Source organism: Pezoporus wallicus, unplaced genomic scaffold (assembly GCF_028554395.1).
Source record: "Pezoporus wallicus isolate ANWC-B61680 ecotype Strahan unplaced genomic scaffold, APGP_CSIRO_Pwel_v1 contig_7206, whole genome shotgun sequence".
In the NCBI taxonomy this organism is placed as follows: Eukaryota; Metazoa; Chordata; class Aves; order Psittaciformes; family Psittacidae; genus Pezoporus; species Pezoporus wallicus.
Window position 1 is genome coordinate 118,167 of NW_026635080.1, and position 19,421 is coordinate 137,587.

A 19,421-nucleotide genomic window follows, 5' to 3' on the forward strand; every position below is an offset into this window, starting at 1 on the left:
TTTTGTTCATGCCCCCAACATACAGTGAGATAATACGAAGTCTGGATTTAAACTGAAACCTAGGTTTGCTTACATAATTTGCTTTTTTCCTCCCAAGTGGTGGTTTACTGTGTAATAAATAAAATGGAGAAGTGTCACTTTATTTTGAAATGACTGTAAAATATACCAAAAAGCAGTGAATCATGCTACTATAGTATACTCCTTCATAGTACACTGACCAGGAGAGGGTAGTGAAGCTGCTTGTTACGGTGGAAAGCCACAATTTGAGTGACTTTAAAATTTACTGCTGTGTATCTCACTAACAATTTAATTTTCTTTGAAGTACTGTGGCTCTGAGTGAAGTAAGATGCAGTCGTTTGAACATAAGTGACTTATTCCATTTATCTAAAGTCTTTGAAGAAAATGATCTCTGTAATGTGAATTGAGTATATTGTCCAGTTGTGACAGCTAAAGCAACAAAATATGAACATAGTAATAATACTTGGGGGAAAAAATCAGACTACAAACTTTGATCTGCCTTTTTTTAGAAGTGTCTTTAAACCTGTCCATTTATTTACCCTCTGGTTGTTCTTCTGAAAACTTTCCTAGAAATATGTACTCTACAGTCATTTTATTAATCTGAAAACATCCTAAAGGATGTATAGAACTTACAGTTCTCTTGGTTCTTACTAGAAAAAGGTGTGGACTTTACCTCTCTCCCTTCTTTCTGCTGACATCCTCTCTATAACATTTTTCCATCACTTTGGGTTCTTGGTCAGTGCTTAAAAAAAATACAGCCAAACGACAAAAATCCCACCCTAAACTCCCTAAACAAATACAACCCCCAAACAAACAAATTAAATACCCAAACACCCCCAACCACAAAAGAAGGAAAAAATAGCAGCCCCAAATGAAAAAAAAAAATACCCCCCAAAAAATCTTTCCCCCCTGAAAAAAAAACAAAAATGGCCAAACCCCGCCACCCTACCACCCCCTCCAACAAAAGTTCTGAGTCACCAGAATTATTAAAATCCTAAGACAAATGAAGCATAGGTATTGCTTTACAACAACAGGTAACCTCACCAACCTTTTCCCATTAAGTCTGTGTTATGGAATTTCCTGTACTTTCCCAGTAGGAATATTGTACTTGCCCAGGAAGTGTGTTTGCAATGTGTCTGTCTATTGCTTAATTTTACATCTGAATGATATCTGTTGGTTCACTTGATTCTATTTTGCCCTTTCCAGGACTGTTCTGGGTCTTTTCCAAGCATAGGGTTGTGACCCATAATGAACTTAGCTTCAGAGGTGGATTTTTACTAGTACTGAGGTATCTATCTTGAGGGGGTGTCAGTCATTTAATCTATAGTAAGGTGCTTGTTCTTCCAGTTTGCTGAAAGAATGCTCTGTAGCTGCACCTTCAATACTAAGATTTGAAGAAATCTGAAGTTACAAGAGCTGTCTCATCTTTCTGTTCCAAGTTTTTCCCTGCTTATTTCCAAGAGCTTGCCCAAAGTATTAATGGTGGTGTTACTTCACCTTTGACAGCTGAATTTCTTACTGATGTCTAGTTTTGGTTCCTAAAGTGTTCCTCCTTAATATCTGCTTCATGTCTTTACTATAAAATTAGATCTGTCCTTCCACGAGCAGCAGTAACATAAGAAATCTGCATATCCTCGTGTACAGTCTGCATATCTTCAAGCTTGTTTAGACTTTTCAGTTGATATCAAGTAGAGTTCAACTGAGATACAATCCTGGTAAATGTAAACTGTTCCATCTCCAAAGATGCTGTGTGAGGCTGGTTATTAGTTGGTGTTACAAAAAGTGTTATTGTAGAAATCTCCTGACTTGATACTGCTTTGATAAGGAAGAAGACAGGCTAAGACTGTTGAAAGATACTTAAATTTCTTATTTTCTTAGGTTGGCTGAAGACTTTTGATGATTACTTCAGAGATCAGACACAGCATATCTTAAATAATATGGTTATAAAACTGCAAGAAGACAACCGAAGGAAATTTATGTGGTCTGAGATTTCTTACTTTTCAAAATGGTGGGAAGGAATAGATAGCCAAAAAAGGGATGCTGTTAAAAGGTTTGAATACTGAACTATTTATTATCTTCCGTGTGGCATGTGCTGAGACACTATAGAGGTTTCACTAGTTGTGATGCGGAATTGCTAGGACAGTTCACTACTCAAATTCTGATTTTTTGGGTTCACTTTTTTTCCAGTTACAAAATGAAATGCCATTTAGAGAAGTGAAGCCAAATTCCTGAGTTGCTGGAAAAAAAAATTACTAAAGAGTTTCCATGTACAACTGTGAAGATGTCATTCAAATATTCAAATTGTAATGGAATTGTGATTATAAACTTTATTTGAACTCATGTTTAAGTGTTGGTAATGGAGTAAAATAGTCTTTCATATTTAATATTTCCATTTGGTATTTTTTTTCTTCAGTTATGATACAATTATGAGATTTTTGTTTTTAAATATGTGTATTTTTTATAAGCTTGCCACTGCTTAAATTGTGAACCAGTACTTATTCTGCACCCTTGCTTGTAGTTGTTTCTAAAATCACAAGTGAAAATATAATACAGAAGTAAAAGTCTTGCTTAGACGTTGAGACAAGAAAGCGTGCTGGTTGGTGAAACTTGAAGTAAGGGTCTAGTTTGAGGTTTTCAAAAAGCTGGTGGAATTTTTTTTTTTTTCTGGGGGTGGTGGTACTTCTGTGATTGTGATGTCCTTCTTTTCGTGCTCCTCATTAAGATGCATAGGTTGTAGTGTACATTCTGACTGTGAGAGCCTAATGGCTGCAAAGGTTAGGTAATGCTGGAAATCTCAGGCATGACATAGAAAACTATCGGTTTAAAAATGTACGTACAATGCATGAGTGTTATAGCACAGCTGTTGTTTTTTTGAGACTAAAAAGATCTCTTGGAACGCAACAAACAGTAAATGATAGTCACTAGGGTGCTGCATGCTTTCTTCAGAGGAAACAGGTGGTGGTTAAACTGCTGTAAGACGAGTGAAGCTGCACTAGAGATTATTTTTGCTGTATGTTGTTCATTACTCTCATGGGTATTATCTGTAATGTGACTAAACTTTGATAAGTTTACTGTATTTCTTTCTTGAATTCATGAAACATTTGTATGCTAATGTATAAGTGTGGAATTACGTATTTAATTGTAGGGACGACCTGATGCTGGAAGCATTACGTTCACTGGCATGTTACTAGAGAACCTGGATTATCCTGTTGTCTTTTTTAAGAAGGCATTTTAATGAGTGAGATGCTACAAAGGCTGTATAGATACAATAAACTTCAAAGCTCTGTCGGCTCACTAAAACAATAAAAATTGTAGATCAGAGATAGGAGATATTAGTAGTGCTTGAAGCGTGCAGTGTCTAGTCACCTTGCTCAGATGGCCTTCAGTACTGTGGCAGATACACTCATTTTTGTAATCTGTGCAGGAAATAGCTTTCTTTCTCATTAAAAAAAAATAAATATTATGGCACATGCAGTAGAGCTTGTAGTTTGCGTTGCATCGAGGTATTAAAAATTTCGCTGTTCATCTCTTCAGTCTTTCCCTGTTTGATTAAAGAAATGTAGTCCAGTGATGAAACTAGCACAAGTGATTGAGATTTTGGTACTGTGTCTCTGAAAATTGCCTATTGGGTATTCAGAAATAGATTTTTAGGAGTATTTTTCATATGCAAGATTCTGAACACAGTTTATGTGTATTTTAGGTTACTAAAAGATGGACAGTTTGAAATAGTAACAGGAGGATGGGTCATGCCTGATGAAGCCTCTCCTCATTATTTTGCTTTAATTGACCAGCTGATAGAAGGACATCAATGGCTAGAAAAGAACCTCGGTATGTAACTTGATGTAGAATTTAACTGTGTTAATACAGGAAGTCAATTAGGAAATGGTTTTTTTTTTTTGTATTTCTGAGGTGCTTAGAAGGCTCTTTCTACTCTGCTTTCCTGAAACATTAAATCAAACTGCTTACTGGAAGCTATAGAATTGAGTCTAGTATTTGCAGTTACTGTTTGCAGATAGTTCCTCAATGAAGCATATTTAAACAATTTTATGTTGTAATATTTTGTCTTGGTCAATGAAAGATGTGCATAATAGCATAATAATATGTAACAGTTACCAGTTGCCATTTCTGTCTTTTGAATATCATGAAAAAGCCTTAAAATGACTTAAAAATTTTTATTCCCTTAATGTGTTTACATCTGTTCTGCAGAGCTTCATTAGGTTTTCTTACATAAGGCTTTCAAAAAAAAACTCAAACCCATTATAATGTTACTATATTTCAAAATAAGGCAGACTCATTCACTTTTGAAACTTTGAGGACTTAGTGACTGCAGTAACGTTGGCTGAACCGTTTTGGTAGCTTTGGGAGGGTGTTTTTTTGTTTGGTTGGTTGTAGAGATAATGTTCCATAAGTAGAGATAATCCATTTACATAGAAAATATTTGTACAGTGATTTTAATGTTAACATCACTTCATCTAGTTATCTGAAATTATTTTGAAAAGCTGTTCCATTAGGTTTTCCGTAAGTTGCAATTCCCATAAGCAGAGATCATCACAATTAAGAAATGGGTGAAGGGAAGGCCTAATAAAAGGGTAGTGCATTCACTACTGGGTTTTGGATGGTTTTTGTTTGTTTGTTTGTTTGTTTTGTTGTTTTTTGTAGGACAGTAAAAGTGTGTTTTGAGAACTGTGTTGAATAATCAGTTAAACATGAGTTGATCGTCTTATTTGGTAGTATGAAGTTCAGTAAAAATATTGTATTGGTCAACATGATTCTAATGACTGTCAACCAAATAAATAAGAAAAGGCAGTTCTAAAGCTGACAAAGGTTAACATTTAAATTACAGTGAAAATTCAACATCATCAATCCGTCTCTATGCATTAATTTTCGTTCAACTTTCTTTCGCAACTGTAACATGTAAACTCCTGAAAGTAAAAAAATTCAATGTTTCATTACCATTCCATGTAAAGATGTTTGAGACACAGTTGAAATTTGGAACAATGCAGAGTGCTAATCTCAGGCTTTTTATGTAGTTACGCAGAATGCCTTTCCTTGAAGACATTTGATTTTTTTTCTAGTTATTAATTGTTCATTGTTTATTTCTAGCTTGTTGATTACAAGCTTGTTGATTACAATGATGTGTTCTGCAGGAGGCAATACTTACCTGTATATTTTATCTTCTTGGAAATTTTATTTTTAGTGCTCTTGATACAGCTTTCTTTGAATGAAAACTAAAACTTTATTCCCTTTTTACTTTTGTCAACAGGAGTAAAACCAAAGTCTGGTTGGGCAATTGATCCTTTTGGGCATTCACCAACTATGGCCTACCTTCTGAAACGCACAGGATTTTCCAATATGCTTATACAGAGAGTTCATTACTCAGTTAAAAAATATTTTGCAACACAGAAGACGCTAGAATTTTTTTGGAGACAGAACTGGGGTATGTTTTTGTTCTTTATGTCAATTTATTTTGCTATTTTACACAGGTAAAATACAGAGAGAACTTGAATAAATATATGGAAATCTTTGAAACCTTTACAGAACAGTTTATTTAGAGAAGTTAGTCTAGACTTGAAAAATTTCGATTTGCAGTTTTGGTAAAAAATGTCCTGTAGGTTAACTTTTGGGGATTTTTTTTGTTTTTTTTTTTTAATAGCAGGGAATGTGAGTACCTGTGTGTTAGGAATGAGGTTAAATATAAAAACTGTATTATTGCCATTATTCCTCTGATCTTCCTGTCTCTTCACTTTCATTTGTGCTTTTCTCTTTAACTTGCTTCTCCCACATTTTTTGCAAGTATATAGGAAAAAGTGAATGAGGTGGGATATTCTTGTGCCTTTTCTCACTTCTTTGTTTTAATCCTCCTATTATGTGGAAGTAAAGTGGAGGAGAAGGGACATTTCTGTTGGAGAGAGGAAAAAAAAAACCTAAAAGTGAATATTTGGAGATCAAGAGATCTGTGTTATGTTCTTACTAAGAAAAAAAAAACATCCAGGCAACCAGTTCTCTTCAGCTGGTGTGATCAATAACTTCCAGTATGGACAGTAGGTTTTTATGGACTTGAAATTTGTAGGTTATCTTTAGTCAGAAAAATAGATAAAAAGACATTCCACCATTTTAATTTGCAGTGAAATTTTAATCTAAAACCTTATTCTTAGAATAAATACAATTTCCTTTTTACTTTTATTTATGTAATATGAAGTTTTTTTAGGTAATGTAGTGATTATACCTTAGTAAACTGATGTGTCTGTAAATGAATATACTTTTCAATATGAACAGTTTGATTTTCTTTGTACTGCGCTAACATTCCAAAAAGGTGTATGATGAATGTGTGTAGTTGAGGTTTTAGTGTTTCTGTTTTTTACAAGTAAGATAATATGTCACTGGGTTGAACAAATGTATTTAGTACGTCCTCTTGAAATGTGATGGTGATTTTGAAGCTTTTCCTCTGTGTTCTTAATTAGAAGTTGTTGGAAGAAGGATATTCAGAGAAAGCAATCTGCTGTACAAGTAAACTTGAGGAGAGCATGCCACTGTGAAAGAATTTCCCAGATACTGACAAAGAGATTTTTCTCTGAACATTGGTGTATGCCACTCAGTGCACACAGTAGTTATTATACACTGTTTAGTTGCATAAGTAAATCACATGTGATTTGGTCCTGTGTTTATGCTTCACAAAAAGGCTTTTCAAAATGGATCAAAGATTACTGCATATGCGTCTGGCATAATACGTAAACATAGTACCTGAGATAGAGAACTCCTGTAGTTGAAAAGTAAATGCGTGTATTTATGGAATATTACCTTTGTAGTAATACGTAGTTGTAAGATAGGAGTTTTAAAACAAGCCTTGTATTGGAACTGTAAAGACGCTGTTAAGATTTTGGGGAGTATTTTCATATATTGACATAGGAGCTGGGTTCCGTGGCACATCCTACAACATTCATCAGATTTTTCAGCATAAAATTAAGTAATTAATGCTGAAAATAGGTAATCAGCATTTAGGGGTTTTACCAGATGAGTGAACTTCAGGTTCTCTTTAGTTCTATGAGAAGGTTCTCTTTAAAGTTAAATTTTGAAAGACCTTTTGAGACTTGACAAAATGTGTGTAGAGCTCTGCTTCTTGTGGGTTAAACTTTACGGCATGGTCTGACTGGATGGAAAAGTTAGGATTGCAAAGATGGTCTCAGAAGTGTATAGAACTCTATGTAATTCTGTGCGCAAGCTAATCTACAATAACATAGAATCATACTTTAAAAGTTATGTGCTCAAGAAATTAAGATATTGCTAAACCAAACTAATTTAAATGTGCTAATGAGGTAATGACAGCAGGTTGATTTATTTTTGATTCAGGCTTTGTTTTTTGTTTGTTACGTCTTTTTTTTTTTTAATTGGTTTTGATGCACCCCAAGTTTTGTTCAGCTCTAAAATTCTGGAAATAAGGAGATTTATCTAAGTAATAAAAAAAAAACCCCAAGCCAAACCATGTAACATTTTGTTCCTATCTTCCACAACCAGCTAGTGCTTGATTAGAACATTACAGTCTTGGTTGTATCTATGTTTTTTGGCTTCTCTATATGTAAGGTACATACAAAGGTAGACTCCATCTATGGATATTCAAAGCAAAAAATTGTCTTTGCTTTTTCAATACAATTCTTGGATTAAGAACTGATTAAGATGGAACTGATAAAGTTCTGGCAAATCTGAGAGGGTTTATTTTAACAGTGTGATCTATGTATTTCATTCCAGATTTAGGATCAAGTACAGATATCCTTTGTCATATGATGCCTTTCTATAGCTATGATGTTCCTCATACTTGTGGTCCAGATCCGAAACTCTGCTGCCAGTTTGATTTCAAACGTCTTCCTGGAGGAAGAGTAAGCTGCCCATGGAGAGTTCCGCCAGAAGCCATTCATGCTGGAAATGTTCAACACAGGTAAAATTTTTACATGTTCTGCGAAAGAATGCCTTAAAAAAAAAAATCTTACTGATCAAAGATGGTATCTAGAATAGCTTGGTAAACATACACAGTTTTTAAAATAAACTTGTTGGAAAGTAATACTACTTCATCTAGTGTTTACTCATAAATTCAGAACATGACTGACAGTGAAATTTGAAGGTAGGTTATAAATTCAAGTTTACACTTTTACAAAACTACTTTTCCAGTTTGGGAGGAGGGAAAAAGGAAAAAAAAAATAATAAAGATAGAACTGTAAAGAGAACTGTAAAGGCTTTTTCCCAGAAAAAAGATTTTATTCTGTAGTCCTATTACTGTCTTAACACCTTCAAACCATCCACAAGTTCAAGAATTAGAAATTTAGGTAGGTGTTAACAATTGTTACAACTTGCTGTGTATAACAAATATATTAAGGGTAGCAGGGTGACTTTTTGCTTCTAGTCTTGATGCTGAAGTTTTGAAGTGGTGATATAACAATGATTCATGGGTTGCTACATGTTAAGTGCATGTCCTTTTTTCTGAATATGAATTTTGCCAAGCATCTGGAAAACTTCACTTTGTCAGTAAAATTCAATTACAAATTTTATTAAAGGTAAAACCTAAATAAATAGAATCCATCACAATTATCATATTTTAAGGTAGACATTTGGAATGATTATAGGAAAAGTAATCTTCTTTGAAAGTGTAAGAATGAAGGTGACAGGAGAGCGGTAGAGCTGATAGAAGAATTATTATGACGCACCCAGTGCTTGTCAAATGTGAAGGAAAGCTCTTGCGTTCAAATCAAAGTTGTAAAAAGGAAGATCTTATATGTGTATCCCAATTAGCTGAGACAAATATTTGTAGAACAGTAACAGCTCGTTTAACAAATATCTGGAACATAAAGGCTACAAAGATAATGTAGAGAGCCTGCTCAGAATGCTTTTTGATGTTTTGGTTTTTAATTAGATCATAATTTATCCCTTCCCTTGGAAGTGATAAATCCCCTTGCACTCTCAAGATGCTTGCACTTCCAAGATGCAACCTTTGTGTAACGATCTAAATTAGACTTCGTAAAAAAAAAAACCGGTTCTTTCACTGTGTCATACACCATTCACAGAATAAGAGAAATGGGGTAATTATGTAGTGAATATATGATAAAGTTGAAGAGATCATCTTCTCAATCTGGTCTCTGAAACTTAATTCTTTTGCATGAACATTAGGTAGATAAAAATAATTTTGGTGTCTAACAGATGAAACAGCAGTATGTTAGATGATACATAGGGGAGAAGTACAACTTACGCATAGTCTTTGAGGTAGGAGCCTGGATTACCTACATTTGGAACACTGGAAGGAGCACAGGAGCTGTACTTCGAGAGTGTAGTTTAAAATAAGTCCACTAAAACATAGGAATTAGTGTTTTGCTGGAAAATGCTAAAAACGCTGCTCATCTTTTACAAAAAGTTGGGATATTATAGATAATGAAAAACTCTGATCTGACCTTCGTAACATCGCAGGTTTTACACTTCTTATGATGAGATGTATGAGATTCAGAAGAAAACCTCTCTTTACACTGTAAGCTTTCCAAGGTTAAAAGTTGTTAGCACAATTAATCTCTCTTCTCTTTGAGTGCTTTGGTTTTTAAGACTGGAAAAATATAGATCTACACTAAATGGATTTGAAAAAAAACATTAAATACGAGCAATTTAGAGGCAAGGTTTAGATCACTAACCTTTCTTCAGTGCAAAAGCTGCAACAGAATAATTGAAAGACAGATCCTGAATACTCAGCTGGGACTGTTGCTTTTGATTTCAATACTGTTATGGCCATATATATAAATATCTTGAAACGAGATTGAATTAAAAATTTAAGACTAGTAGCTGTTGGATTTGTCATTGCCTTACCACTTTGGTTGTGAATGGCAGGAAGGAATGGAACAGCAGCTTAGCTTCTAAATACCGCTGTTGCACTTGCCTTGGTTTGTAGCTGCATCCTTATCCGTATGTTTGAATGCTGAAGTTCTGGCTTTTTGCACTAGCAACAAAAAAACTATTTTTTTCCTTGAGTGGGAATGAGTTGTTTTGTTAGAGGAAGCACAGCTTCTTTTGGTATACGTTTCTCTTTCCCATTCATGGAAATAGGAAACAATCTGTACTACAAGAGATGCGCTCAGAGAAGGAGCAGAAAAGACACTTTCCTGTTCACCCTTTACTGGTCAGGAGCCCAGTTGCACCCTTCAGCTTTTTTCTCTTTATGGTTGTCACATTGCACAACATGCAACTGATTGCTGCATTCAGATTGCTGATGTGGTATTGGTTAATTTTTGTGATTACAAATGTCAAGAATACATGATCACCCACCTAGGAAGGTCTGCATATCCACCTACTCCTTAAAATCATCTGAATAGGAAATTGCTAATCCACCAAAAGGTTTTGTTTTCTGGTTTTAATAATCAAGCAAAGAGTGAGTCCCTAATGCTTCATGTGCTGTATAGGCTAAAGTAGTGGGGCTGTACCTCTCATGACCACTGTCATTTTGCTGCTGCAAAATTTCTTGCGATTCCCACAGTTTGGGATGCTACTGCTCCTCCTCCTTTTATATAGGGAGGGGCAAAACCACCCACATTAATTTTAATATGTTTTAGCCAAATACGTGGACTTTTTGTGTTTAAAAAAACACACTTGTGGTATGAAGGGGTTTTCTTCATTTGCAAAAGGTCTTAAGAATTCAGTGATAATCTGAAAGCTTCCCAAAGAAAGGTGAAGAATTTTCTTGATGCTGTTACTGACAGCGTTGATATACTTTAGTGCTGCTAACCAGGATTGCAGTTAGGGTTGCTCTGAATATTCAGAACTACATAATGCATCTTCTTTACAATTTCAGGAACTTCTGATTGCATAAACCCCCAGATTTGGTGTTTGGGGTATTGTTTGTTTGTTTGTTTTCTGCTAGCTCTTTCTCATTGCTGTGAGAAATAGTGATTTAGGAAGCTATGTGAGAGAAGGGAATATGCCTGACTTGAGACATCTAATTTTTCTTCAGCGTTTTTGCAATTCAGAACTAGCTTGCAATGCAGGAAGATCCTGCTGCCCTCTACAAAATGTATAATAATCCTACAGTTATGTGCACTTTGAAGAAGGGGGGGACCACACTGATGAGTTTCGCAGTAGGTTTGCAAAGAAACTAGAGGACTTTGAAGAGAGATGTCAAAGTTAAATATTCTGTTAACTGTAACCTTTCCTGAAGTCCTGTATTTTTCAGGGGGCTCTAAAATAAAGTATGTTTCCAACCATAGGCTGTCTGTGGAAAACTGAAGTAAGGCTGGCTTCTTAGAAGGTAGAGCTACAAAGTCTTCAGTTGTGCCAGTTGTTCTGTTAGTTGTGTGGAGAGGAAGTCTTTATGTTCAAAACAGCAATGTTTTGAAAGTAATGGAAAACATTTGATTCTACCATAAATACTTGGTAATTTGAATTTTGAATCAAACTATAGACAAAGAAAGGGGAAGCTACTGGTTGGGTCTATTCTGGTCTCTGCAAAACTATGTAGATCCTCAGGAAAAGATGTTGTATCCCCTTTCTCCCTCCAGAATGCAGTCAGGCCTGTGTTAACTCAATAATTTTATAATTCAATAAACAAATTTGAACTTGCTGGTCAAAGAAATATGGGTTTCAAATATATTGGGCTAGATTCAATTCTCATATAAAGGTTTACTTAGAAATCCTCAAGAGTATGAGTTGAAAGGAGATTTTGGGCAGACAGTCTGCTGAAAAGACTTGTAGAAACAAAAAACTCACTGGAATTTGTATTTTTCTGTAATTTTCACATTAAAATTTTATTTCTGTTTCCATTTTCTTAAATGTGTTACTGTGGTTTATACTACCTATTGCCTGAAGCTTTTGATTGTCACTGTGGTTGGGAGAAGGAGAAATTGACCTTTTCTGTAACCCAGATGTCAGGCTTGTAACTATTTTACCTGTCAGTGAGTTACTAGGTGCCAAAGGATATTTTTACTACCTTTTTTTTCCTCTTGCGTGTGTACGTGGGTATTTTGTTCAGGTTTGTTTTTTTTTTAAAGGCAAAAAGCAGAAAACAGTGGGTTTAGTTTTTCAGGGTGTGGCTCTGTGACAAGTAAGAACCTGGTTAAGGGAGAACAGAGATTATGGTTTTTTTTTGGTATTGGACTTTCTCCAGATATGTTTTCTTTCTTCAAGACTAGAGTTCCTCTAAGATTAATTTATGGCCAGTTTTTCTGCCAAGGACATGAAGATAGAAAGCAAAGTATCCAAGGGAATTACCAGAGGGGATGAGAAGAGCTTTCTTATTATTGTAAGTAAGGGACAGACAGGATTAGGATTGTTATCGAAATACAAAGCAGGTAAACATAATTTGAACTGAAGGTTAGTTTTGGCACAGGAACAAATTGGTGCAGACTGCCCTACTGTTTTAAGATGGAGCTTGATAAGCTTATGGAAGGATTTAACAAGCTCAGTGTTTGCAACAATATTAGGTTGAATATTGTGTCCCAGTGTGGGGAATCGCATCCATCTTTTTGTAACAAAATGAGATAGCCGGGTTTTGTATGTCTTGTTTAGGGTCACCACAGAACTTGCAGAACTTGATATCTTAAGAATTGTTTTGTCAAATGTTGATCTTTATTCTAAATGGCTTTGCTTGTTTTTTGTGGTTTTGGTTTGTTTTTTTTCCTTCTCAAGGGCTTGGCTTATTTTAGATCAGTACAGAAAGAAGTCAAAGCTTTTCCGTACTAAAGTTCTGTTGGCTCCACTTGGGGATGACTTCCGCTACTCTGAGAGCTCAGAATGGGATCAACAGTACCAGAATTATCAGAAGCTATTTGATTATATGAATTCTCATCCTGAGTGGCATGTTAAGGTACATACAACACTTTCTCTAGTTTGTGGCGAAAACAGTATTTCTCAGTATTTTGAGATTCTTTATGGGAAAATGTTTTGGTGGTGTGTTTTTGTTAAGGTTTATTTATTTTAAGTGGTCAAGCTTCATGTATTATTTATAAGAGATTGGTTTGTCTTGGCAGATTACATTTTTTTACCTTTACTGCTTGCTCTCCCTCCAGAACACAATTTTCCTATTAGTAATATCTGCTTGAAAACTATAAATAGTATCCAAACTAGATTATTTTAGAAAACAGCTATTAGGTTTGATCATTTTCATGTGCTTCAGGCATTATTTAAGGCTCATAGGCTTTTTTTTTATTTAAAACTATTGTATTTTCTCATTAGAAGTTCAAGCAAATTTTGTTGCTTTGCTTGGGTCTTCTTGGTTTTATGTCTCAAACAAAAAAATCCTAAGAGGCAATATTGCTGGCACATGTTGTTGAATGCAATAAAATCTAAGAGCTTGACCTAGCCATAGAAGGAGCAAATATACTAACATGATTATCAGATGAATTTAGTGTGAGGTGTCCCCTGCCCATGGCAGGGGGGTTGGAACTTGATGAGCTTCAGGTCCTTTCCAGCCCAAACTATTCTATGATTGTATGATTCTGTGAAGTATCACTTTACATCATTAATGATGTTTGAGTGTTAATATGCACATTCATAAATTCTGATGTGTAAGATGAGTGCTTTAGAGACTTCTTGCACTGTAGATGGTCACTGTACTCAAACACCTTTTCATCATCTTTCAGCATGGGAATAAGAAATATGTAACCACAACCTTGTGTTATCTTGAGTATCACATGAGAGAGCACTATTGCAGCTTTCGCATTTAGGCTTTCTAAATATGTCTGGTCTCTTTCAGATATTGTGTGCATTTTTGCCTCACCTTTTCTAAAACCTTTCCTCATTCGTCTTACTACAGATTTGAGTAGTGACTGTAGTGTGTTTGTTCTTCCTGCTGACTTCTGGGCTTCTGTTCTGCATAAGAGAGATGATCTTTTGGAGTTGCAGCTTGTCTGAGAGCTGGATTTTCCGTCTGTTTCCTATGGGGTGTGGTAGACATGTTTATGAATGCCTGCTGTGTCTTAGTGGAGGGAGATAGACCTGGAGAGTATTTCTTCAAATCTAAAATCCATCTTTTAAATCTAAAGCTTGTGCTAACACAAAAAATGGATACAGTGTGCAGGTAGTTACTCTTTATATACTAATGCAGCATACTTCTGTAGTTTCCATTTCTGCTAACCAGGGCTAGATGATTCCTTCTCTGAGACAAAAACTGAAGGCTCCAGCTCTGAGGTTATTCAGGACCACTCCTGTCCTGAGGCATCTGAAGGATCCTTATCTGAAAGATTCTGCTCAGCCCATTATCAAATATTGTAGGAATCTACTTCCTTAGCCCTGGCTTGCCCACCAGGATTAACACCTTGGGAATCACACCAGCCCTTGAGGCCCTCTTACAAGTATTCAGCCCTTTTCTGGTTCTTGATACCCAGACAAGAATATATGCAATCCTCTGATTCAGCCCTTTCATACGTAGGGTACTTTGCTTAGAGGGATCACTGTTGACGCTGGAGCATGTCTCCTTATCTGTGGACATATGAGGTTAGGTGGAGAATTTTCACATTCTGCTGCACCTTCCCCAGTGATTTGTAACTCCACAGGCGAGTAACCTAGATTATATAAAAGAAGAGTTCACATTTCTTCCTAAGTGCTGAGATGCATAGGATATTACTACTTACACAGGGGACTGCCTTCTTTGCCTGATCCTATGAGAAATTACCCTTTCGAACAAATTTCACTTGTTTATCTAGTGTGTTTACCTGTTAGCATTCACATGCCAGAAACTATTCTGTGTTCCTAAAAGTAGATTACTGTAAAAGATATCTGTTTTGCTTTCAGGGAGTTTAATCTCCTATTTGGAGATCTTCTTTACATCTATTATGCGTAAATTAAGGTGAGACTTTTTGTATGCCAGTAGAAGAGTCTATCAGGTTATTTCACAGTTTTCATTCACCTGACATTAGCATGAGTTTTCTTCAACTTTACTGGTTCCTCTGGTGAGTTTGTTCCTCTGATGTAACCCAGGATACAGAAGGGAGGCTGCCTATGCCTGATTTTTCTTGGTCCTTTGGTACTTTTGTTTTCCTTCTGAATACTGTCTTGTAGATGTCTATAATAGTGAAGGAAAAATCCAATTGTCCAAAGACCTAAAAGTGCCTGATAAGGCAAGTATTACCAAGGTTGAGATTTCTGTGACGGTATGTCTCTTTCTCTGCTTTACTGCCACAGTGGCAAGTTGTGCTGTTTCCACCTAACAGATACTTGGATGTTCTGAATGATTTTGAAGAGTGAATACTGTTTGGTTTGCTTTTTCAAATATTGAAATAGTGTGTCTTTGTTGCAGAGTAATAGTCCTTATGTTCCAAGTGATTTAAAAAAGATTTTAATAAAAGCTTATTTTCTGGTGTTGTAAATTGTGGCATGCTACTTTAAATGCTGCTTGTTAATATATATGTATATAAATGATTCAATTTTAACATTGAAGAAGTATCTTTATAGTTTATTATGAGAATATTTGTGGTAAAGTGATCTTCTGTGCTGTTCCCACATTCACTAATTATTTTTCCACTCTCTTTCAAAATCTGGTTTGCTGTGCCTGCCTTCTTTAACAGCATCTTGGTGCTGGCAACATTGACATCAGTCCCTCTCCCTTTTTATTTTCCTCCTTTTTTTGTACTCTTTAAGCTTGAGGTTATCACCTTTTTACCTACCCTGTTAAGGGCTTTTACTGCCTTATTTAGCTGAGAATTTTTAAAATTGACCAGCAGACAATGATTGTTTTGTACTCCCCCCATGTTACATCTCTAAACACAGTTTCTTTGTACAAAATTTAATCCCCCTCACCTCAGCTTCTTAAAGCAATTGCTAATTTTTTGATGAATAGTAATCTTGGATTAAGCATAGTTTGGAGATCTGGAGAACTACAGAGTTAATTTTGGAAAAGCAGGATTAATTCAGATATGCACTTACTGCATTAAAGTAAGTTTTGTACTTAGTCCAGACATCTATTTACATAATATTGAGATATTACTTACCTTATGAGAGACTTACACATAAGACATGAAAGAATGCTTTTCTTATTTGTTGAGGTTCATTTGTATTTTAAATGCCACTGTGTATGTGTGTATATATATATATATATAAGTATTTCATATTTCATGGGTCATAAAATAGTTTGGGTTGGAAGGGACCATGAAAAGTTCCTCTAGTTCCAACCCTCCTTGCCATGAGCAGAGACATCTTCAACTTGATCAGGCTGCTCAGAGCGTGGTACAGCGTGACCTTGAATGTTTCCAGGTATGGGGCATCTAGCATGTCTCTGATCAACCTGTTCCAGTGTTTCACCACCTTTGTTGTAAAACAAATATCTTCCTTATATCAGTCTACCCTCTTTTCATTTAAAACCATTGTCCCTTGTCCTATTGCTACAGGCCCTACTAAAATCCTGTCCTTACCTTTCCTATAAGCCCCCTTTAATATTGAAAGGCTGCAGTAAGGTCACTCCAGAGCATGTTCTTCTCCAGGCTGAACAATCCTAAGTGTCTCAGCCTTTCCTTCTCACAGGAGAGGTGTTCAATCCCTCTGATCATTTTTGATCGTTCGTGTGGATCCTGTCCGTGTCTGTCTTGCTGAAGTTGAAATGCTTTTGGAAGAGCTGTTCAGCTTATGTGAAAAATATTTAGGGAAGCTTTAAAGGTCTTTAGGATAGTTTCTGCTATGGCACGTTTCTGAAATGTATATGAAAACAAGCTTATTCATTCTCTTCATATGTCTAAATCAAGAAAATGGAACTATGTTATAGTGATCTTAATTTTTATTCAGGCCCAGTTTGGAACTTTATCAGATTACTTTGAAGCTCTGCGCAAAGAAAGCAGTTTGGGTGAAAAGAGCAGCAATTCATTTTTCCCTGTTTTAAGTGGCGACTTCTTCACCTATGCAGACAGAGATCATCATTATTGGAGTGGATACTTCACATCACGACCCTTCTATAAACGGCTGGATAGAGTCCTGGAATCCTACTTACGGTAAATACTGCCATAAGTAAATTCATAGCGTGTGTCTTGGAACATGGGAGAGATGAATGTATAAGTACTCTAAATATGCTGGACAGATGGAAAAGTGATTTATAAATGCACAGTTTAAGTTTACTTTTAATAAGAATAACCCCAGTGCCCCCCAGCTGTAGTTCTTGACACAAGAATTAATTTGTGTATCTGTTTTGTTTGGTTTTTTTGTTGTGGTTTTTTTTTAATAAATTCACAGAAATACAACAATATTTTTCTGCCCAAACAGATAAATTGTTCTAAAATACTATTCAAGGGATCAGCAAGTCCTCTTTCGATGAAAAATAGCAGGTAGTATGCTTTTATTTCTGTATCAGATTTGGGTAGCTGTCAGATCAGTCTGTCATTATGGCTACACTGTGAAATCTTAAAGGGAGAAATATGAAGGTGGAAATTTTACAAGGGTTGTTAGGGGCAATTAAGAAGTAGTCAGGAATATTGTGTGGCAAATGATCTCAGATTTTAAGGAACTGCTCTGCTGAAAAGTCTTTGCATCTTTGAAGAAATAAATTACTGCTAAATTTTGGTAATGAAGTAGTGGTTCTTGTAGCAGGTTCAGATGAGACGCTGTAAAACCATTTTACTGTATTTTAAGGCTCCAGAAAGAAATCTGGGACAGATGCCATATGATGTAAAGCCTAGATATTTCATCCATTGCCACAACTTTGTTTCCAAAACGTTGTTTTTCCTAGGATTCATAGTAGCAAAGACATGTTTTGTCTTCTGGAAGGACCCTTTAAAGTACACCTGTTGTAGTTCTTTCAGACCCTTTTCTATTCTATATTCTATTCATACTTTTTTTGTGCTAGAGAAGATCTTCTGCAGTGCCAAGAAATCCTTCCTTAAGGCATTGCATTGCCCCGGAAGGGGAAGTTTCACAAATGGGAAAGCAGGGAAGAAAGAAGCCAAAGACTGTCAGGAAGGAGAAGAAAAATAAGACCAAAGCTGAGAGGAATGACAAAACACAAGGCTAGGATCCCTTTGGCAGAAGAATGTAAAAATAATATAATGAGAAGTTGACAGTACTGCCTTCGGCAGTATTTTAAACAGAACTTTGGAATGTGTTTCCTTTATTGCCATTTTTCTGGAGTTTTTTTCTTATGTATGAAAAACGTGACTTTACTTACATTTGTAGTATTTACAACTTTAAACTGTTAAAAGATTTCTTCATATAAGAATTTCACTTTAACTTCTGATAAATGGGGCTGGACTTAGAGGTAAAGAATCGCTGGAAGAAAGCTAAAAACCTTCAATTATATGAATTAAACCAAAACAAAGCATGTTTCTAAAAATGTGCCTGGGAAGCTTTTAATCCTTCATGATCTACTATGAATAACATGTAAGAGAAAAAACTATAGGTGTGTTCTTGCTGGTTTTAATATAATATTTAGGGACAGTTTTGTTTTCATAGACTTGGAGAATCTTTAAAGATGGCATATTAGCTTTGAGAACAGCAGAGTTTAGAGTTTTGTCTTTCATTTTTTAAGTCAGAGGAAATACATTATGATCATCTTTAATAACACTTTTTCCCCAACCTCGGGATTAAATTTTCCACTTTTTTTTTTTTTAAGCTGACTTATATCTATCTACTGTGTATATATAAGTGTATGTATATATATGCCAGAGAATGAAACATGAAAATGAGGTAAATATGTATGTGTGTATATTCTTTACCAAGAATAAATGCTTTTAAGTTCCAGCAGTATTGAGAGTAAGAAGTTCTTCATGGCTACTTAATAGCCAGGAAACACTGTTCAACCTCAGGACCTGCTATGATGGCTGGTCATTTAAGTAAAAAGAGTTGGTTGGTTGGATTTCTCCTGCTTTTAAAAAAGTTTTGGGGTTGTACATTAAAGAAAGTGCAAGAAAGCTTAAGGATTTTGTAATAGAGATTAACATTATTGCTGACATAATAGATTTTTAATCTTAAGTGAGAGTTGGATGAATTGTAGTTTGAAGGGTGATGAACTCGATGACCAGAAGTTTGCTTAATGTAATAATTAAAGATGCAAAGAACAACAGCATATTTGGGGACAAGGTAGGAATGCATTTTGTGATTTCATTTTTTACCAGTATATCAGGGAAAAGTATTGTAAATCAGCCAAAAAAAATGGTTGAAATAATTCATAAGTAGGACAAAAGCTACAGTGGCTGCAGTGATACTTCTGACTCTGCAGCTGGATAGAAAAGACCGTATCTTTAGAGTTAAGAAACTCTTGGTGGAAAAAAAAAAATTAATTCAGGTTGGATATAAAGTAGACCTAAAGGTAACCTAATGTAGGCTTTGAGCAATTATTGAAGGAAATTTCAGCCTATTTGCAGTGTCCTATTCAGTAGAAATACAGTAACAAATTAAAGTGATAACTACTTGAGGTATTCTGCAACAATTTGAAACAGAGGTGGAAAACAAACCAAGGCTATATACAGGTTTTA

General features: G+C 35.4%; 1 protein-coding gene across 2 annotated transcripts in view; it reads left to right on the forward strand.

The window, feature by feature from the left end:
* The window catches only part of LOC130595059 (alpha-mannosidase 2-like), a 48,269-nt gene that overhangs the window by 22,088 nt on the left and 6,760 nt on the right, over positions 1–19,421 (forward strand). Inside the window, exons 4-10 of one of the 2 annotated variants that reach the window (XM_057401429.1) lie at positions 1,897–2,068; positions 3,719–3,846; positions 5,282–5,455; positions 7,762–7,948; positions 12,661–12,838; positions 16,747–16,949; positions 17,218–17,554. In XM_057401429.1, coding sequence (XP_057257412.1) covers positions 1,897–2,068; positions 3,719–3,846; positions 5,282–5,455; positions 7,762–7,948; positions 12,661–12,838; positions 16,747–16,949; positions 17,218–17,221 — 1,046 coding nt within the window. In that variant the 3' untranslated portion in view covers positions 17,222–17,554. Of the gene's footprint in view, positions 1–1,896; positions 2,069–3,718; positions 3,847–5,281; positions 5,456–7,761; positions 7,949–12,660; positions 12,839–16,746; positions 16,950–17,217; positions 17,555–19,421 lie in introns of those variants that run through there. The other variant, XM_057401425.1, reaches the window with a different exon arrangement.